This window comes from Sturnira hondurensis, unplaced genomic scaffold (genome assembly GCF_014824575.4).
Source record: "Sturnira hondurensis isolate 20B ecotype Veracruz unplaced genomic scaffold, ASM1482457v3 Scaffold0006829, whole genome shotgun sequence".
In the NCBI taxonomy this organism is placed as follows: domain Eukaryota; kingdom Metazoa; phylum Chordata; class Mammalia; order Chiroptera; family Phyllostomidae; genus Sturnira; species Sturnira hondurensis.
Window position 1 is genome coordinate 1,277,014 of NW_028079460.1, and position 22,774 is coordinate 1,299,787.

Genomic DNA, 22,774 nt, shown 5'->3' on the forward strand with positions numbered 1-22,774 from the left:
CACACTGATGCTTTTCTCCCTCTTTCTCTTTCCCTTCCCCCCTCTCTAAAATAAACAAACAAACAAACAAAATATTAAAAAAACAGAAGAAAGACCTGAGCCCTTAACCGCATTTTCCAGTCACATGCCTCAAGAGGTTTGTAGTTATTTCCTGATCTCTGTTTCACCACCTGACGGCCTTTGTCCCATTTTGCTTCTCTCTTTTCTTTCTTTTTAGTCCCACATTCCTTTCCCTTTCACCTCTCTTCTACTTTTTCTCACCTGCCACGTTTCCCAGATGGCAAAACATCAACCACCAAATTAATTATTAAAACAAACAAAAAAATTAAGACAGTTAAAAACTGACAATTCTGGATTAGAGACTAGCTCGGGAGTTTTCTACTTAAAATAATTACTATAATCCTATTACTGAAAAAAAAAATATGCACATGCCTGTTTCTTTCTCTTAAATCTATAGCATCCCTACACCAAAACAAACAAACAAACAAGACACAGGAAAGAAAAGCAAAGGGAAAAAAAGAAAGCAGTATTTCTTAATATTTACTGATTATAATAAAATTGGTCAAGCATTACCTGTTTAACTTAAATGATTCCTTTGTCATAGTTAACTTTTCATTTTTAAAAATGTTCTGAATCAACAAAGCATAAGCCGTAAGTGTTCTAGGTTATTTCATTTTATTTATTGTTTTGAGAGAGACAGAAGAAAAGAAAAACACTTATTTGTTGTTCTACTGATTTTTTTAAAAGATTTTATTTATTTATTTATCTTTAGAGGGGAAGGAGAGAGGGAGAGAAACATCAATGTATGGTTGCCTTTTGTGCGTCCCCTACTGGGAAATGGCCTGCAGGGAACTGGCCCGCAACCCAGGCATGTGCCCTGACTGGGAATTGAACCGCGATCCTCTGGTTCGCAGGCTTGTGCTCAATCCACTGAGCTACACCAGCCAGGGCTCTTGTTCTACTTATTTACAGACATTCATTGGTTGATCCTTGTTTGTGCCCTGACTGGGGTTCAAACCCACAGCCTTTGCCTTTAGAATTAACACTCCAACCAAGCAACCCAGCCAGAGCAGTGTTTGAACTTATTAGTAAATAAGACCATTATCATCATATTTGTATAGCTCTCATCATAGTTGTATATGGCTCTTACCTTCCTAAGGCCTTATAAGATAGGCACAGCAAGCACTTAAAAACACAGTTTTTAAAAAGATTTTATTTATTTCTTTTGAAAGAGAGGGAAAGAAAAAGAGGGAGAGAAACATGGACATGCAAGAGATACATTGATCAGATGCCTCTAGCATGCCCCTAGCTGCAGACCTGGCCCACAACCTATGCATGTGCCCTGACTGGGAATCGAACCTGCAATCTTTTGGTTCATAGGTCGGCACTTAATCCACTGATTAAGTGGGCAAAACTTTTTTAAATTGGGAGACTTCCGCCAAGATGGAGGCATAGGTGGAAACACTGTGCCTTTTCCCACAACCAAGTTTGAATACAACTAAGGTTTGGAGAACAAAGACACAGCCAAAGGACAGAAAATTGAATTATATGGAAGTCCGACAACAACGAACCCGTTCAACCGAGACGGTAAGAGGGGCGGAGCCAGCAGTGGAGCAGGGTCAGGCAGGACAGATCCCCAGACCTAGGCACGCAGGCAGCCCGGAACCAGTCGGGGTGTGGGGCAGACTGACGGAGGTCGCACATTCAAGCACAGTGAGATGGACCATGCAGGCCCCAGGGGGCGAACCCAATGGTGGAGGGCTGATGGTGGCACACTCGTGTGCAGTGGGACGAAACACTCGGGCGCTGGTGACGATGGCAGCTGCGGCACCTGTGGGGGCCAAGGCGGGAGGCAGCAGACGGGACGCCATTGCTCCTCTTTGACCCCGCCCCCACATACACCATCACAACCCAGCGACTGGGTTGCCCTGCTCTGGTGAACACCTAGGGCTCCGATCCTGCTAGGTAACAGGCACGAACAGCCCAAAATATGGCGCAAGAACTCAAAGTCCCAGAGCTGATAACTCTAAGCAGCCAAGACATTGCCAGCCTCTCAGAAGCACAGTTCAAGACACTGTTTATCAGGATGCTCACAGAACTGGTTGATTATAGTCACAAATTAGAGGAACATATGAAGGCTAAACTAATTGAAATGAAGGGAGATGTCCAGGAAACCAATAGCGATGGAAAGGAAACGGGGACTCAAATCAATGGAATGGACCAGAAGGAAGAACCAAACATCCAACCAGGAAGGAATGAAGAAATGAGAATTCAAAAAAACGAGGAGAGGCTTAGAAACCTCCAGGTCATCTTTAAACATTCCAACATCCGGATTATAGGGGTACCAGAAGGGGGAAAGAAACAGCCACGAGTGGAAAACTTATTTGAACAGATAATAAAGGAGAACTTCCCCAGTCTGGCAAAGGAAATAGACTTCCAGGAAATCCAGGAAGCTCAGAGAGTCCCAAAGAAGTTGGACCCAAAAAGGAACATACCAAGGCACATCATAATTACATTAGCCAAGACTAAAATGAAGGAGAGAATCCTGGAAGCAGCAAGAGATAAGGGGACAGTCACCTACAAAGGAGTTCCCATCAGACTGTCAGCGGATTTCCCAAAAGAGACCTTACAGGCAAGAAGGGGCTGGAAAGAAGTATTCCAAGTCATGAAATCCAAAGACCTACAGCCAAGATTGCTTTATCCAGCAAAGCTTTCATTTAGAATGGAAGGACAGATAAAGTGCTTCTCAGATAAGGTCAAGTTCAAGGAGTTCATCATCACCAAGCCCTTATTATATGAAATGCTAAAGGGACTTATCTGAGAAAAAGAAGATCAAAAATATGAACAGTGAAAGGACAGCAAACTCACAGTTATTAACAACCACACCTAAAACAAAAGCAAACCAAGAGGACAGCTAGATCAGGAGTGGAACCATAGAAATGAAGAACACATGGAGGGTTAGCAACAGGGGAGTGGGAGGAGGAGAAGGGGGGAGAAGGCACAGAAAATAGCATAGAGGGTAGGTAGAAAATAGATAGAGGGGAGGGCAAGAATAGTGGGGGAAATATAGAATCTAAAGAACTTGAGACACGTGGTTATAAACTAAGGGGGGGAGAATGGTGGGGGAGGGAGTATGAGGGTAGAGGGGAATAAAGGGGGGGAATAGAACAACTGTAATGGTATAATCAATAAAATATATCTTTAAAAAAACTTTTAAATTGAATTTATTGGGGTGAAACTGGTTAGTAGAATTATATAGGTTTCCAGTATAATATATCATCTGCAGAGCAACCACTCTTCTCCCCACTTACAGAATAAGAAAGAAACAGCTATTAAGTTGACAGATTCACAAAGACTCTTTTAAGTTTTTTTGAAACCTAGTCCAAAAATGTCTAGTTTAAATAAATATACATAACAATTCTGCTAATTAAGAATGGGAAATTGCTACCACTCCCATTAAAGTTTAATTAGGACTGCAAAATGACTAAAATTTTTTGTCATTGACTTTCTCTCTATGAGAACAGTAAACAATGAGTATTCGATTACATTAACTCATTTTCCTAAGGTTCAGTATGTCTGAAGCTAGGTCCTCTCCTAGAGCTATCCCTAACTACCCACCTCAGCATCTCTAAATCCAGGGCTGCTTTGGAGGACAAAATAAGATGCTTCATCCTGACCAAAACTTGTCCCTGGAAGGAATTATTATATGTATGGATAGAGTTTGACAGAATTCACCATATTTCCTACTTACCATATTGTGATGAGAAAATGTGTTCCCTGAAGCAGGCTGTGACATGGTACTCTGCTTCGAGTTACTGAACACCAGAGGCTGGGCAAGAGAAGGAGCCTGAGATGGATCCAGATTAGATGAATCATTCTCCATTGAAGATGGTGTCTTCCCCAACAGAACAGCAAGGTCAATTCTGGTAGACAGAGGCGAGAAGGTCTTGATGAGTAAGACTGCCATTACAGTATTCCCCAATACTGGACTCAGATTATGGTTTGATTAAAATGAAGTCACATGCCAGAAACACAAAGTCCTGACTGAAATGCTTAATTTACCAAAAGTAACAGACATTAAGAGCCACTATACTACCTACCTATGTTCTAACAATGTTGCCACCCACAGTAATGTTATCTAAATATTGTATGTATGTATTTTTAGAGAAAGGAGAAGGGAGAGAAACATTGATGTATGAGAGAAATATCAATCAATCGCCTCTCCCATGTCCCCAACTGGGGACCTGGCCCACAACCTACACATGTGCCCTGACCAGGAATCGAACCAGCAACCTTTTGCACATAGGCTGGCACACAATCCACTGAGCCACATGAGCCAGGGCTCGAAATTTTATTTTAGTACAATTAATAAAATGACAAATGTTAGTTTTAACAAAGTAGCTCAAAAGCTAGGAGAAAAGTAGTTTTTATCCATGATTTTTTAATGCCGAATACCTGCTGTTACCAATTTCTCATATGTGAAACCATATATTAGAATGCTGGCATCTTCAAGTAGCTATGGAACAAGAAAGGTTTGGGGCATTTTCCCTCCAACATTTGTAAACTTTCAGATTTTCTATGGTATCATAAAAAATATGTATATTTGTGTTTTCCCCCCAGTTTTTTATTAAAGATTTTATTTATTTACTTTTAGGGGGGAAGGGAAGGAGAGAGGGAGAGAAACATCAATGTATGGCTGCCTCTCGTGCATCCCCTGCTGGGAACTGGCCTGCAACCCAGGCATGTGCCCTGACTGGGAATCGAACTGCAATCCTTTGGTTCACAAGCTCGTGCTCAATCCATCCACCAGTTAGGGCTTTCCCCCAGTTCTTGAAAGAGCTCCTGAAACCCTTAAAAAGTTCCTGAGTGACAGTGGTCTTTTGTTACTTTAGAGACCAACCATGAGGTTTACTTAGGGTGGGATCACCCACAGAGCTTCAGAACAGGATCTGGTGACCAGAAACACCAATAATGTGATGAAATGATTAGAACTTTTAGTCCAACTATCCTCCACCTACTTCTAGGGAGGGACCCCAGTGACTTAAACAATCATGCCTATGTAAGAAACTGATAAAAACTCTTGAACAATGAAATACAGTGAGCTCTGGGTAGGTGAACACAAGCAATGTGCTGAGAGGGCAACACAACCATAGAGGGCATGGAAGCTTTGTACCCCACCCCCATACCCAGCCCTATGCATCTCTTCCATTAGACTATTCCCGAGTACAGGTTATAATAAACCAGTAATGGCAAGAAAAACTCTTTCCTGACTACTGTGAGTTATTCTAAGAAATTACAGAGCCTGAGGAGGGAGCTATGGGAACACTCTAAATTTGTAGTCAGTCGGGAAGAAGTATGGGTAGCCTGGACATCCACTTGTAACCTGACCTCTGACACAAGGGCAGTTTTATGGGACTAAGCCATTAACTTGGGTCTGTGCTAACTCTGGATAGTTAGTGTCAAAGAACTTCAGAAATGGTGTGGGGAAAAAAGATATTTGGTGTTAGAAAGAAAAACAATATATTACCACTAGTAATGATATCCCTAACATACATTTCCTACGACACTTCTCTTTACGACCTTCTGAGTCAGCAGCTATCATACCCAGGTCTAGAAATAATCCAAGAGACTTTCGGGGAATAAAAGAATTCTCTGATGAGGACTTCTGCCAAGATGGAGGCATAGGTGGAAACACTGTGCCTTCTCCCACAACCAAGTTTGAATACAACTAAGGTTTGGAGAACAAAGACACAGCCAAAGGACAGAAAATTGAATTATATGGAAGTCCGACAACAACGAACCCGTTCAACCGAGACGGTAAGAGGGGCGGAGCCAGCAGTGGAGCAGGGTCAGGCAGGACAGATCCCCAGACCTAGGCACGCAGGCAGCCCGGAACCAGTCGGGGTGTGGGGCAGACTGACCGAGGTCGCACATTCAAGCACAGTGAGATGGACCATGCAGGCCCCAGGGGGCGAACCCAATGGTGGAGGGCTGATGGTGGCACACTCGTGTGCAGTGGGACGAAACACTCGGGCCCTGGTGACGATGGCAGCTGCGGCACCTGTGGGGGCCAAGGCGGGAGGCAGCAGACGGGACGCCATTGCTCCTCTTTGACCCCGCCCCCACATACACCATCACAACCCAGCGACTGGGTTGCCCTGCTCTGGTGAACACCTAGGGCTCCGATCCTGCTAGGTAACAGGCACGAACAGCCCAAAATATGGCGCAAGAACTCAAAGTCCCAGAGCTGATAACTCTAAGCAGCCAAGACATTGCCAGCCTCTCAGAAGCACAGTTCAAGACACTGTTTATCAGGATGCTCACAGAACTGGTTGATTATAGTCACAAATTAGAGGAACATATGAAGGCTAAACTAATTGAAATGAAGGGAGATGTCCAGGAAACCAATAGCGATGGAAAGGAAACGGGGACTCAAATCAATGGAATGGACCAGAAGGAAGAACCAAACATCCAACCAGGAAGGAATGAAGAAATGAGAATTCAAAAAAACGAGGAGAGGCTTAGAAACCTCCAGGTCATCTTTAAACATTCCAACATCCGGATTATAGGGGTACCAGAAGGGGGAAAGAAACAGCCACGAGTGGAAAACTTATTTGAACAGATAATAAAGGAGAACTTCCCCAGTCTGGCAAAGGAAATAGACTTCCAGGAAATCCAGGAAGCTCAGAGAGTCCCAAAGAAGTTGGACCCAAGAAGGAACACACCAAGGCACATCATAATTACATTAGCCAAGACTAAAATGAAGGAGAGAATCCTAGAAGCAGCAAGAGATAAGGGGACAGTCACCTACAAAGGAGTACCCATCAGACTGTCAGCGGATTTCTCAAAAGAGACCTTACAGGCAAGAAGGGGCTGGAAAGAAGTATTCCAAGTCATGAAATCCAAAGACCTACAGCCAAGATTGCTTTATCCAGCAAAACTTTCATTTAGAATGGAAGGACAGATAAAGTGCTTCTCAGATAAGGTCAAGTTCAAGGAGTTCATCATCACCAAGCCCTTATTATATGAAATGCTAAAGGGACTTATCTAAGAAAAAGAAGATGAAAAATATTAACAGTGAAAGGACAGCAAACTCACAGTTATTAACAACCACACCTAAAACAAAAGCAAACCAAGAGGACAGCTAGATCAGGAGTGGAACCATAGAAATGAAGAACACATGGAGGGTTAGCAACAGGGGAGTGGGAGGAGGAGAAGGGGGGAGAAGGCACAGAAAATAGCATAGAGGGTAGGTAGAAAATAGATAGAGGGGAGGGCAAGAATAGTGGGGGAAATACAGAATCTAAAGAACTTGAGACACGTGGTTATAAACTAAGGGGGGGAGAATGGTGGGGGAGGGAGTATGAGGGTAGAGGGGAATAAAGGGGGGGAATAGAACAACTGTAATGGTATAATCAATAAAATATATTTTAAAAAAAGAATTCTCTGATGAGTTTATCCACTCCAGTGACCCCAATACCTAGGGTCATGCTGTTAAAAGTTCATTAGCCAGATCCTACAGGAAAGAAATGATCACTATACACAGTGGGCTCAATGGCCAAAGATCACAATTATAAATCAACTGAGAAACTACTGAACAGTTGTGCAAATTCAGAAATAAAGGAAAATGTTTCCACTTTTAGTTTTTTTTTTTTAAATATTTTATTTATTTATCTTTAGAGGGGAAGGAAAGGAGAGAGGAAGAGAAACATCAATGTATGGTTGCTTCTCCTGCATCCCCTGCTGGGAACTGGCCCCTGCAGGAAACTGGCCTGCAACCCAGGCATGTGTCCTGACTGGGAATCGAACTGCGATCGTCTGGTTCGCAGGCCCGTGCTCAATCCACTGAGCTACGCCAGCCAGGGCCACTTTTAGTTTTTTTGTACAAGACAAATTATAGCATGTTAAGTTTTAATCAATGCCTCTGATGTGTACCTATGCAATTAAATGGCTATTTGGGGGAGAGTCCATTTTACAATTGTAATACATGGACTTCCATTCAGTGGATTAGGATCAACTCTTAAAAATCTACCAATTAACAACTAAAAAGAAACCTGATCTGGTTTAGTTTTCATTACTACCAACACCAAAGGAGTTTGTAAAGGCTCAGTGCCACTCTTCCTTAGAGTTGTCTCGGCAGATCCCTTTGGGTAAAAATAATGAATTTTAGCACACACTTGCCTCTGACCAGCAGTGATTGTCACATTTTCTGCAGGCAGAGGCACTGAAGACACATTAGAGGCAGTGAAGATCTTGGTCTCAGAAAGCTGGAAAACAGAGAAATTATAGTCAGAATCCTGATGCAAGTATGGGGATATAACAAAAAAAAAAAAAAGAAAAGAAAAACCCTTTAAAGAGGAAACTACTCTGAGGAACCCTAAATGGATTGACTTTGAAGTCCCTTACATATATGCTCAATGATTTTATCAACAGAGTAGAATGAAAAAACCCTAAAATATAGTCACATAATGTACACACTAAACTTACAGGAAGGTGAATGTACATACTAGATAAAGAAAACAGAAAAAAATCCCGTTATAGTTTCCCACTCTCACCTCTACCCCGACCATACTTCTTGCTCCTTTCAAAGAAATTAAAATGACAGCCAAGATAAAGACAAATAAAGTAAGTTAATTCTTGGCTTTTGAGCAGTCAGGGCCAAGTGCTGGTGAGTTAAGGTCTTTCCAAGGATCATTTCAACTGTATGCATTTTTTGCCTTCATACTGACTTTATTACACCTAATCTCTCCACCATAAGAAACTCAGATCAGGAAAGCATTTATAGGAAATAATTCTTTGTACTATTTAAAAGCTAATTCGGTTTTGTTTTGGCTTTTGAATAAAATCTCTCCTCTGAAAACAGGGGATCCATTTCCGCAAATGTATCATTCTCTGAAAGTTGCTTAAGCAGGTAAGCCAAATCTTAGAAAATATTCACAAGGCAGTCTAGCTCAGCTACAATGGAAAATAACCACCCTAATGCTGATGCACCTGAAAATTTTAAAACTCAAGCCTAACAAACCAAAACAGTTTGACATATCATTTTCTCTTACCATAAAAGCTGTCTTGCCTGAGCATGTAAGTAGGTTACGAAATGTTAAAATGGAAGTTCATCCATGATCACTAAAAACTTTAACAGCAAAAGCTTGATTGTGACCAGGATTCAGCAAAATTCTTTTACTTGGGTTCTATTCCAGTGAATTCACAAAGCTGGTTTATGCACCACCTTATGCCACCCATCCATAGGTTTCCAACTTGAGTAAAGCTGGGAAATAGCAAATTCTACATGTTCATCTCAATTACGCTTATAGTAATTGAGCCTCAAGTAACCTAAAAGGGTTCCAGGGCCAACCATATTATAGACTTGCGGACTTGGCACTTTAAACTCTCTCTTTGTACCCACCTCCAAGCCAATTACAGGATCATACATGAAGGCTTAAATGTGAACTAGATAGCAAATTGTTCGAAGTAGAGTCATGTGCCACCAGCAGCTGTTAATGCACTACCTGCCTAACTCCATTTCCAGTGCCCTACCCAACCACCATCTCTTCCTCGGACAAATCCAACAATCAGATATTTGGACTTACACAAGTGCACTTGCCCTTTCCATAGTCTGGTTCCACAGAGTCCTGTTCATGCCCAGTCTCCTTCATATAACATATGTGAAATGTTCTGGCTCAGAACACTATTTTGGATGTAAAAGTTTTGGGTCAGAATCTTAAGGATGAATTTTGAGGGGTAGAAACATACCCATTTTCTATCCCTAAACACCACTTAGGGATAGAAGGCACTAAAGAAAAAAGACCTGGAAATACCTACATCTTCATTCCAATCTTCAGTTCCCCACTCCTCTGTTGCGGTCCTCCATGCACCTGGGAATAAAGGAAAGATAGTGATTTTAAGTGCCAGTACAAAGCCTGTGCAGAAAACACTAACGTGTTAACAATTTTGGCAGCCAAAAGTGTAACCAAAATTTAGTAATCAGAAGGGATTCTTGGGCTTCAGAGGGAGGAAGACTATTTAAAAAGGCAAACCTAAGAACACCATGGTTTTAATAAGATTATGATTTCACAGCTACTTTCAATTTTTGTTACACGGCTGTACAGCAAAGAGAGTGAGAGTGAGAAAATTGGAGCGAGCTTAAGACCCCAACAAATCCATTGTTCCCGGTGATCTTTTAAGACACACAACCCTGTGAACTCAGTAATTCAGTGAAATAGCAGCAGCCAATTTAAACCAACAAAATTCCACTTATTCATCTGGCATAAGACAATAATGGGGCCAGTCTGTAGAGAGAAAGCAGCAGTGAGAGAGGAACACAAATGGTTGTCCACATGGCAGTGAAAGGGCAGTGAGGAAGGAAGGCTGAAATCCATTGTGAGAGCACTGACAACTTATCTGCTATTGGAACTATATTTAAAAATGCATACTCATAAGTTTACAAATCTTATTGGTTTATAAGGAATCCCTATGGATCTGCTCTTTTCAGAAGACACTGGACAAGACTGAAAAATCAAATATGTGTAATATTCTAATTCCAATCATAGAGAATGTGAAGTCAGACCCACTGAGGGCACAATGCAGACAATGGGGATGTACACACTCTTCATGTTGATAATAACAAAGTTTCTCACTTTTCCTACAGGAGAGATCCATAAGCAATCAAACTACCTTCCACATTCCCCTTGTTTTGCTTCATGTATACATATATCCTCAGAAAAGCGAACTGCACTTTCTTAAGAAATATGGGTGAGTTTTTCCATGAGAACCAGGATTCTTCCTTTTGACCAAAAGACCACAATAAGAAATAAAAACCTGTCTGCAGAAGGGACAAAACACACTTCTCTAGAACAACAGTACATACTGACATTGAATAACTTAAAAAGTTCTTTAAAATGGAGAAAACTTCCTACAAAAATGGAAGTCTGGCATCCAGGTATTTCATTGTCACTGAAGAGAACTATTCTAACACGTACAAAACACATATGGAATTCTTCTAAACATTTAATAGTGAAAAATTCTATTTCCTAGAGAAAAATATGTTCATTGTAATGAATGCCCTTCTCAGGACAATGTTAAAATTGTACCAGGGAAATTCCATTTTACTAATGACAATGCTCTCCAAATCAAATGGAAATCCAATCTCAGTTTAAACAAGTTACAAACCACATTTTCCGCTCCCTCTCTAGTGGTACCGCCTAAGCTCTGGATTAAGACATACACACAATCCTCAAGTTGGAAGTGACCTGAGAAGCTACTATGAAGAAGCAATCTCTCAATGCAAGAATTTTATTTTCTGCACTACGGCAATTACATCTGGGAAGAAAAGAATGTAGATTCCTAATTGATATTTTCTCATGTAGGATGTATAAAAATGATTGAGTAAGAGAACTATATTAAGGAAGAACTAAGGAACAGAAAGAGTACAAATGCTCAGAACAACAGATTAGGGTTTCCATTCCATCAGCAGAAGAAAGCAGTTAATGTCAATGTTAAATATTCATTAAACAAAGTTTTTAAGAAGCAAAAACAGGCAGAAAATACAGAAGGAAAAGGCAGAGAGAGGAAAAGCGGAAAGACAAAAATGACATATCCACAGATATTTCAGTTCATAAAAATCTATAAAAATATCCGGGGCAGTTAGGCGCCTGGATGTATCATACCAGGAGCAGTCTCAAATTTTCGGGGATAATTTGACCCCTCAACCCCAATGAAATCAAGTCCTGAAACAAAAAAGAAAAGAAAAGAAAAAACAACCAGTGAAATTGTGCTTGTGAATGAGAACATTTGCCCCCAATACAGAATTCCCAGTGTACCTGTGGATATTTTAAGGGTAGATTTGAATTTCATTTTAAATTAAAAAGGGAACTTGAGTTTGCTACCATGAAAACACAAAAAGAGATTATAAAGGTAAGTTCATACTGTGGAATTAACAATGATGAGACAGCATGAAGCTATACCCAACACTTTCAAACTAACAAGATAACAGCAAAAATCACGTAATTTTTCACACAGCCACAAGCCACAGATTTCTGATTCTAGCCTCCCAAATCTACTCAGTAGAAATATACACCTCAACCTTCTGTTTTTTTCCAACCTTGCTGAAAAACGCTAAGGCATGCAAGCCAGGACTGGGATTCCATGCCTGATTTTTTATCCACAAGTGCAAATAAATCCCTTAACTTCTAACATCTTTTCTGCCAGTGATAAAAAGCCAAACAAATACCCAAGCACAAAATAGTGCTGAAAAACAGTAACTTGTTATTCAAACTGCTAGCACTGCCTCTTACAAAGCCATAGAGTGATAAACAAAGAGCAGTTCTAATGCCTCCAAAGTACAGGAATTTAAAACAGAAAAGGACGTTGCATAGCCAAATGGTCAAGGGAATTCTAACCTGCCAATTAAACAACTTCAGCCTCCACCAGTTGGAAAGCTGTATTTCAAGTGAGTTTATAAGACAACTTGGTAAACAAAAAATAAACATTCAGGACCTGAGGTGTATGTATTATCTTGTGGATAGCAGATGGGAAGCTGCACCAGCACCAAAGACCCTAGACTAAAGACACAGATATAAATATCACTGATCTTTTAAAAGTGGCAAAACAAATTTAAATAGAAAAAGAGTCAAAAAGCTTATTTCATGCTCTACTATTAATTCAACCCCTTTTAGAAAAGGAAAAGTATCAGGCTCTGTATGTGTTGGCTCAGCCAGGAGGAGGTAGCTGATCTAATAGGAAAGTACTCTAGAGCCCAGAGGCTGTATCTTACTCTCAAACACATCTTAGTGTATCTCATGAGCTTAACACACCCTTTAATATACACCCTACCTACATACAGGCACCAAAGTCAGCTAACTAGAAAAGTAACCTTATTAAAATCCTACTGCCCTGTCTGATGTGGCTCAGTGGATTGAGTGCCAACCTGTGAATCAAAGGGTCACTGGTTCGATTCCCAGTCAGGGCACAGCCTGGGTTGCAGGCCAGTTCCCCAATAGGGGGGTGCACAAGGGACAACCACACATGGATGTTTCATTCTCTCTTTCTCCCTCCCTTCCCCTCTCTTAAAAAAAATTAAATAAAATCTTAAAATTCCCTAACACTCTACCACTCCCAGAACACTGTCCAACAAAGGGAAATAGTAAATCTTAAAGTTTCCTTCTTGCTCAGATATTGAACTATCCTTAAAATGAAGGGGGAAAAGATACTCTTATTGTCAGTACCACAACACAAACTTGACAGTGGGCTGATTCTGGACCATCTTCATCTCTACAAGTAGTGGCTTAATTAATTTATTCAGGGTATCTTTTCAAACAGCAAAGCTAGCTACCCTAACAGAAACACTAAGAAATATAATTGAAGCCTAACAACAGCCACATGGTATAACGGGAAGACCACGGGCTTGTAGAGTCTTAACAATTCTCAGTTCAAATATCAGCAAATTTCTTCGCTGCTGGTTTTTTAAGATATTTTACTATTTATGCTATTACAGTTGTCCCACTTTCCCCCCATTTACCCTTTTCACTGCTCTTTCAGTCTAAGTTTTGTCATTTGGAAAGTGATGATAAATAATATCTATTTCATAAAATAGGGATGAAGATCAGGTGAAATAGTTTGTATAATGTGTCTGCAGACAAATAGTAAATATAGAGAATACACAATAATTTCAATTGTAATTTTCTTCCTTTCTCCCCCATCTCTGCACTCAAAAACTATTCCTCCACTTCATGTAACTACAACCTCAAAAAATTATTTCCTTAAGTTCCCAGACACAAAAAATTAATAACAGAGTCACTCACTTGTCCCATCATCTGGCTCGAAGTGGCCAGTGTTGTTCCATGTATTGCCGCTATTATTGCCATAGTTATCATCAGTATTGGCTGGCTCTGCATAATCAGCTGGGTTAAAGGTTCTAGGGGCAGGGGAGTGAACAACAAAAAAGCTTAAGAGTCTCCGACATCTAAGCAACACCAAGAAAAAATTAACTCGAAGAAGAGAGCAATCAGAATCCCCACTGTCCTTTTCCTAGTACAAATCACATGGCTCCTTTCTCTTATCTAGGCTGTTACCTTTTCCTCACCAATCAGTGTACCTAAAATTTCATCGTATAATCTCAATTTCTATCTATTACCAATTTTGGGTTAGAACACCAATAATCATAATGAAATCCACATGAAGATTTTGGGGTGATAATAGGTACATGCCTTCAAATGAAGCTATGAGATACAAACAATGATCCAGGTAGTAAATGCTTATCCCTAAAAAATAACCCCTAAGGCTACACACCTTTCTGATTAAATACTCTAGATATCTGTTTGACTACATTATGGGTAAGGCTGCTTACTATCACCCTCAGGATATCAGGATATTAACCACCCTAAAGTATCATGGTGATAGAGGAAAAAAAATTAAAGACTGACATTGGATCAATGAAACTTACCCCATTCCTTGAGCAGAAAACCTTCCTCCCCGCCTACCAGACCCACCTAATCAAAGAGAAAAAAAATATTTTAGAAATTGATACAAATTATCTTGCCAACTGAGGCAGCTCTGGAATATTAAGTGGTTGACATTATCAAATGTTCTTTTTCTCACTCTGTAGTACATCACTTAATGTAACGCAGTAGGACAATCATTACTACTGACAGATTGTTCTTTTGCTAATCACACTCCTGGGTTCTCAAGCAAATGCAATTAACAGCAACAATAAAGACTAGAGGAAATAACATTGACTTTCTCACTGCTCACTTAGCAAACTCTAAAATTCACACGACACCTTAACAATTAAGGTACCTAGACACCATGTGAATTTATTTTTAAATAACGTAGACCCCTACAAAACTAGTAAGAATACACCAAAATCCAGCCCCCCCCATCCCCAACAAACTAATCACCTCTGCCTCGTCCACGACCTCTTCTGCCCCTTTCTGTGCCTCTTCCAGAAGAACCTCCTCCACTCTTGGTGCCATCTAATCCATTTTCCTGACCTCGAACTGGGAAAGACAAAACACAAATGGCCAGACCAGAGTCAACAGAATATATAAAAATACATAAATATATATGCTGGTGGGAAGACAAAAGAGAAAAGGAGCTGGAAGGATTGGACATGATGGTTACTAGAATAATGGTGATGATCCACAACAGCTATTTCAGTCAAACTTTATAATGGTTACATGATAATTTCATGCCAAAATGCTGGTGGCTGGTTAAAAAAAAAAGCTAACGTAAGAGACATCAAGGCCTCAAAACAGATGATGGCAAAAAAAAAATCAAAAGTGCGTTATAATAGTTACTAGGTTCAGCCTAGCACAGCCTTTACATCCCTAAAATCTAAACATTACTGACCCACAGCTAGTTTTGTTAAAACCCCATGCATACATTCTCGTCCACGGCTGGCACCTCTTCCCCGTCTTGGTAGCCCACCACGTCGCCGACTATAGTCTCTATCCCGGTCTCGATTTTCTTTGCCTTCCTCGTTGGATTCCATTTGGCCACCATCCTTCTGTCCCGAGACTCCCTTCTTCTTTCCAACCATCTCCCAGGAATGCTAAAGAAGGGCAGAGCATTCATATCTAATCAACACAAGTTGCTACCAGGAAACTAGAGACAACAGCTGGTACAACTATTAACCATTCTCCTCCCAACATCCAAGTCTAACATGCTTTTAAGTAGTTAGTTTAGTTACGTTTAAATGGAAGATAGAGAAAGAACATAAAAAGAAACTCTATACCTAATACTGAAAAACTGAACTTCTTTTTATAAGGGAGGTGCTAACAGATTGCAGGGATCACTTCCAAAAGGATCACTAAGATCCCTATCTATTTAGTCATTTGACAAATTAGTCAAAAGACCTAGTTACTGGTGATCCCTAGCTTTCAAGTCTACTTCCTGAGCTGAAAAAGTACTACTATCCTTTGGATTTAGTGAGTCCCATCCAATTTTTTTAGTCATATTGGTATCACATCAAATAAAACAAAAAAAAAGAAAACTGAAAATTTCTAAAAGTTAACTTTTTCTTTTTCTTTTTTTTTTTAAGATTTTATTTCTTAGCCCTGGCTGGTGTGGCTCAGTGGATTGAGCACCGGCCTGAGAATCAAAGGGTCACTGGTTCAATTCTCAGTCAGGGCACACGCCTGGGTTGCAGGCCAGGTCCCCCATTGGGGGCACACAAAAGGCAACCACACATTCACGTTTCTCTCCTTTTCTTTCTCCCTCCCTTTCTCTGAAAACAAATATGTAAAATAAAGATTTTATTTCTTAGAGAAAGTGAAAGGGAGGGAAAAATGGAGGGAAACATCCATGTGTGAGAGAAACATCGACTGGTTGCCTCATGCACACCTCCAACTGGGGACCTGGCCTGCAACCAGGCGCGTGCCCTGACCAGGAATTGATTGGGAGAACTTTCGGTTCACAGGCCAGCACTCAACCCACTGAGCCACACCAGCCAGGACTAAAAGTTAACTTTGAATTCAGAATGAGGAAGCAGCATTCAAATCTTGGACACATTCTCTAAACAAGCAACACAGAATTTAGAAGAACAACAACAACTATAGCTACTTTCCCACCCCATACCCCAATTTCCTTTGCTTAAAAGACCAAATAGTAGTCAGGAGGGCTCAGCCCTGGTCCCAAGACATGCTGACTACAGGAAGCCTTCCATTCCAGGTTTTACGTACTGTGTTCTCCCCTGTATTTCCTAAACCAATATAATCCAATTCAGCTTTTCCCCAAACAGAATATTCAGTGATTCACTCCAGAATGCAGGAAGGAAAATTTGTGGTAAGGAAAATAAGCCAGAGTCTTATAAAATACTCATTCCTCAAGAAAATGAGTTTTACATATTCCAAGTTTTAAACATATACATTCCTTGATCTACACATATTTTTTTTTCAGAAAATACATACAAGTAACAGATTCAGAACAAACAACCAAACCCAGATACCACTGAACTCTAACAATGTCCCTAGTGATCAGCAACAGCTATCTAATATCAAGTAGCTTTCAAGAATATAAGCCAGGTATAATGTGAAAATTGTAATTAATTTTCTCAGGGTTAATAAAAATGTTATGGTCATAAAAAAAGAGAATCCTTCTTTAAGAGAAGCATACTGAAATATTTAGGGAATAAAACACTGCATCTACAGGTTACTTCCAAGTAATTCCAGTATCCATCAATGGATGAAATGGATCAACAAAATGTAACATATACATACATACTAGATTATTAAGCCTTAAAGAAAGTGGAATTCTAAAGCCCTGGCTGGTGTAGCTCAGTGGATTGAGCGTGGGCCTGCGAACCAGAGGATCGTGGTTCGATTCCCAGTCAGGGCACATGCCTGGGTTGTAGTCCAGTTCCCTGCCAGCCAACTCCCAGCAGGGGATGCACAAAAGGCAACCATACATTGATGTTTCTCTCCCTCTCTCCTTCCCCTCTAAAGATAAATAAATAAATAAATAAATAACCTCTTCAAAATCAAATTAAAAAAAAAAAAAAAGAAAGAAAGTGGAATTCTAGCCCTGGCTGGTGTGGCTCAGTGGATTGAGCGCTGGCCCGCGAACCAAAAGGTCACTGGTTTGATTCCCAGTCAAAGCACATGCCTGGGTTGTAGGCCAGGTCCCCATAAAGGGCCTGAGAGGAAACCACACACTGATGTTTCTGTCCCTCTCTCCCCCCTTCCCCCTCTGTCTAAAAACAAATAAGTAAAATATTTTTTTAAAAAGTGGAACTCTAATATATGTCACAATATAAACCTTGAAAACTACACTAAGTGACATAAGACACAAAAAGACAATACTTATGAGGTACCTAGAAAAATAGGCAAATTCATAGAAACAGAAAATACAAGAGGCTACCAGGAGCTACCAGGAGGGGACAATGAGGAGTTACTATTTAACGAATACAGAAATTCTATTTTGGATTTAGTTTAAGAAATGAAAAGCTCCTAAAAAATGGAGAGTGGTAATGGTTGTACAACTCTGTCAATGTACTACTTAATGCCACTGAATCATACCCTTAATAACAGTCAAAATGGAGGATTTCATCACAATTTTGAAGTTTTTTAAGTTCAAAAAACCAATTTAAAATTACAGTAAAAGCATATCTATATATTTTAAAGTATACAATAAATAGTTTAGAAAAGAAGTAAAACTTTTTAGAGAAGATTAAATATCTACCTAGGACTTGGAAGCTCCTTGCTGCCTACTCTTCCAACCCAAGCTGATTCCACATTATAGCTGGTGGAATGTTTTATGCTCACAGTGGCTTCAATGCGTAAGTTATCATAACCCTACAGCTAAATCTCCATCAGCTCTTAGAGTTTTTGCATCTGTCTCAAAACCTGGCAAGTTTCAGAAACTTGCCACATAACTTCTATAAAAAGAATCACTATGATCTTCTCAAAGACACTAACAATATTCTGATATGATCTTGCCCACCCAAATACATCCAACACCCCTGGAAGCTGACTTTGCTTCTCACTGATTTCAATAGGAGCTGGTTTATATGTGGTATAAACCTACATTCTTCAGTTTATTTTTTTCATACTGTGGAAGTTCAAATTTAAAGCACTAGTTAGAAGATGCTGGAAGGTGAAACAAAATGTGACTTGTGAAAAAAAAAATAGACTTCTAAGAAGCACGAGTAGTCCCACCTCTCCACCCATCCCCTCAAAAAATATCGAGACAATTATTCCAGAGTAAACTCAAAATGAACCAAAGGCACTGTTACATAATTGTCCAGGCAATAATTTTAAAACAAGGTCAATAATGTAAAATCCAACCTAGGACCACACTTTCTAAGAGAAAAAGCCACAAGTTTAAATACAATGATCAAAAGAAGTTTTCCACTATGATTTCCCATTGTCTCAAAGAAACTGATAAACCTCCAACATATAGTTTAAGTGACACTCTAACATCAGTAAGTTGATCACTCAAAGGATGAACTCTGGTTAATCTATTCCAACCCAAAGTCCCCAGTGTAACACCAAGTAAATAAAAATTACTTCAAAATGTTAGTTTGTTTAAAAAAAAAAAAAGTAAAAAGTGAAATTAGGACTTCTGGCCAAGATGGGGGGGCGGGGGTAGATACACTATGCCTCCTTGCACAATCAAAAGTGGCACAACAACAAAAAATAATCAGAACTGCCAGAAAAATCAAACTGTATAGAAGTCCGACAACCACAGAGTTAAAGAAGAAACATTCATCCAGACCAGTAGGAGGGGCAGAGACAAGAAGCTAAATGGAGCAAACTCAGGACAAGGGGGCTGCTGAAGGACCAGGGAGGGTGAGACAGTGATTGGCAGACAAGGCAAGGCAGCTGCTGGTGGACCAGGTGGTCTCACATTTGTGTGCCAATAACTCGAGAGGAACAACTAGGGAGCAAGACAGACAGTGCAACCCCGGGTTCCAGTGTAAGGAAATTAAGCCTCAAAACCTGACTTTAAATTAAAAAAAAAAAAAAAACAACCCTGTGGAGGTTGAGGTGGCAGGAGAAATTCCCAGCTTCATAGGAGAGTTCAGTTGGAGAGACCCACAGGGTTCAAGAACGTACACAAAACCATCCATCCAGGAATCAGCATCAGAAGGGCCCAATTTGCTTTGCAGGTAGCAGAAGTAAGTGACTAAAAATCTGAGAGGTGAGCAGGCATTTTTCCCTCTTGGACCTCTCCCCATAACACACAGTGCCACAACACAGCAAAGTGGGTTGCCCCACCCTCAAAATACCTAAGGTTCCGCCCCTTACTACATAACAGGCAAGCCGAGACCAGAAAAAAAAAAGGCCAAATGAAAAAACAGATCAAAGGTCCAGAAAAAATACAACTAAGCAATGGAGAGATAGTCAGCCTATCTGCTACACAGTTCAAAACACTGGTGAATCAAAATGCTCACAGAATTAGTTGAGTATGGTCACAAAATAGAGGAAAAAAGTGAAGGCTATACAAAGAGAAACAAAGAAAATGTACAGGGAACCAACAGTAACAGGAAGGAAATCAGGACTCAAATCAACAATCTGGAGCAGAAGGAAGAAATAAACATTCAACCAGAACAGAATGAAAAAAGATCTCAAAAAAATGAGGAGAGGCGGAGAAACCTCCAGGACAACTTTAAATGTTTCAACATTCGAATCATAGGGGTGTCAGGAGAAGAGGAAGAGCAACAAATTGAAAACTTATCTGAAGACATAATGAAGAACTTCCAAAATCTGGCAAATTAAACAGACTTCTAGGAAGTCCAGGAAGCTCAGAGAGTCCCAAAGAAGTTGGACCAAAGGAAGAACACAAGAAGGCACAAAATTACATTAGCTAAGATTAAAGATAAGAAGAGAATCTTAAGCCCTGGCTGGTGTAGCTCAGTGGATTGAGCGCGGGCCTGAGAACCAGAGGATTGCGGTTCGATTCCCAGTCAGGGCACATACCTGGGTTGCAGGCCAGTTCCTGGCAGGAGACACACGGTACATTGTGTGTTTCCGGCAGAGGCAACCATACACTGATATGTCTCTCCCTCTCTCCTTCCCTTCCCCTCTAAAAATAAATAAAATAAAAAATTAAAAAAAAAAAGAAGAGAATCTTAAAAGCAGCAAGAGAAAAGGAGACAGTTACTTACAAAGGAGTTCCCATCAGACTGTCAGTTGATTTCTCAAAAGAAACCTTGCAGACAAGAAGCGATGGAAAAAAGTATTCAAAGTTATCATGAAAGGCAAGGATATGCATCCAAGACTACTCTATCCAGCAGAGCTATCCTTTAGAATGGGAGAGCAAATAAAGTGCTTCCCAGATAAGGTCAAATTAAAGGAGTTCATCATCACTAAGCCCTTATTATGTGAAATGTTAAAAGGGTTGGCTTATCTAAGAAAAAGATCAAAAATATAAAAAGTAAAATGACAACAAACTCACAACTATCAACAACCAAACCAAAAAAAGCAAAAAACTAAACAAACAACTAGAACAGGAACCAAGATCACAGAAATGGAGATCACATGGAGGGTTATCAGCAGGGAGAGGGAAGAATGGGGGGAAATGTACAGGGAACAGGGAGCATAAATAGTAGGTATAAAATAGACAAGGGCAGGTTAGGAATAGTATAGGAAATGGAGAAGCCAAAGAACTTATATGTATGACTCATGGACATGAACTAAAGTGGGGGCAGGAGGAACAGGGCAGAGGGGAATAAAGGGGAGGAAAAAACTGGACAATTTTAATAGTATAATCAATAAAATATATTTTAAAAATAAGTACAGCCCTGGCTGGTGTAGCTCAGTGGATTGAGCACAGGCTGCAAACCAAGGGGTTGCTGGTTCAATTCCCAGTCAAGGTACATGCCTGGGTTGCGAACCAGGTCCCCAATGGGGGTCCATGTGAGAGGCAACCAAACATTCTTGTTTCTCTCCCTTTCTCCCTCCCTTCCTTCTAAAAAAAAGTAAGTAAAATCTTTAAAAAAAAAGTAAGTACAAATAGGTAGTTATAGAATAGCCATGGGGATATAAAGTACATATAAAGTACAGTATAGAAAAGTGAGTAACCAAAGAATTTACAGGCATGACGCATGGACAGGACAAAGGTGGAGGGACTGCCTGAGGGAGTGGGGGATGCTGTGTGGAGGGGGTCAAAGAGGAAAAAATCAGGACAACTGTTATAGCATAATCAATAAAATATAACTAAACAAGCAAAAGAAAGTAAAATTAAAGTTCTCTACTAAGCACTACAAAAATATCCCAAAGGTTAGTAAGGCAGAATCTCTGTTGTTAAGGGACTTACAATTTGATACAACAAGACCAGCACCAAAACACAATTCTGATTAAGTGGAAAGTAGAGGTCCTCCAAGATATCCCCTATCATCATCTCCAGGGATAGTCAACAGTCTGTAAACCTTTTTCCTCTACCTCATCAGAAAACGTTTACATGATGAAAAGGTATTAGAAAATGCAAAGCTGATACTGATGGAAAAGTGATGAAATCAGAATCCAAGAGCTTGTGACTGCACGATAGAAGTAAAACAAGTGAGTAGAAATCTTCCATGATTAGCATGAAATACACCTCTAATTCACACTAACCCAGGCCCGAAAACGGTCACTAGCATAGAATGAATAATTTATTCCAAGCCATTTAGAAGAGACTGACTTTTATCTGTTTTCTCCTATTTACTGTACATTAATTTTAAGTATTTGCAACCTGCAGCAAACAACCTTCAAGGTAGTTCCCAGTTGTACTTTGAGAATAAAGTATTCTGCTTTAAGGTGAGTTACCCCATTTGCTATTTTTAGAATATTACTAGCCTCTAATCCAGGGACCCACTTTCTAGAACACTTTATTAGCATTGTACCGTATCTGGGTTTCCTTCCAGCAGTACATTGATGGCTCTGTTGACATCTCCATTGCAGTCATGCAAAGCAATGACACATTCATCCTGGTTTTTGCCTGTGATATCAATCAACTGAAAAAGAAAGATCAGCAGTGATCATGAATAAGCTTGTACTCCCCACAAAAAAAAAAAAAAACAAGGTGAAGAAAAGAGGGAAACACCAAGTGAATCTGAAAGAACCAGGCTTAAAAAAAAATGCAGAAGAAGTTTGGTGTTCTAGTTCGAAAATCAAAATATACCTGTGACTAAAAATGGAGCAAAAGGATTTAAATACAAAACAATCCAACAATAAAGCATCTAACAGAGAATCAAAACCAGAAACACACTGGCCTCAGCATAGCACAATTACCACACTTCCTAAATGCCACAATCGCTCAAAGTTGCTATAAAATGACATCAATAGTCATTCATTAAACAAGA

At 40.0% G+C, this 22,774-nt stretch overlaps 1 protein-coding gene across 12 annotated transcripts in view; it reads right to left on the reverse strand.

The window, feature by feature from the left end:
* Positions 1-22,774, reverse strand: part of UBAP2L (ubiquitin associated protein 2 like) — a 50,910-nt gene that overhangs the window by 21,421 nt on the left and 6,715 nt on the right. For 7 of the 12 annotated variants that reach the window (XM_037050668.1, XM_037050665.1, XM_037050666.1 and 4 more), the window contains exons 4-12: positions 22,316-22,426; positions 15,376-15,544; positions 14,892-14,990; positions 14,438-14,483; positions 13,797-13,909; positions 11,664-11,723; positions 9,820-9,872; positions 8,182-8,267; positions 3,752-3,923 (exon numbers count right to left, since the gene is read on the reverse strand). In XM_037050668.1, the coding sequence (XP_036906563.1) occupies positions 3,752-3,923; positions 8,182-8,267; positions 9,820-9,872; positions 11,664-11,723; positions 13,797-13,909; positions 14,438-14,483; positions 14,892-14,990; positions 15,376-15,544; positions 22,316-22,426 (909 nt within the window). The remainder of the gene's footprint in view (positions 1-3,751; positions 3,924-8,181; positions 8,268-9,819; positions 9,873-11,663; positions 11,724-13,796; positions 13,910-14,437; positions 14,484-14,891; positions 14,991-15,375; positions 15,545-22,315; positions 22,427-22,774) is intronic. The other 5 variants (XM_037050672.1, XM_037050670.1, XM_037050671.1 and 2 more) reach the window with 1 other exon arrangement.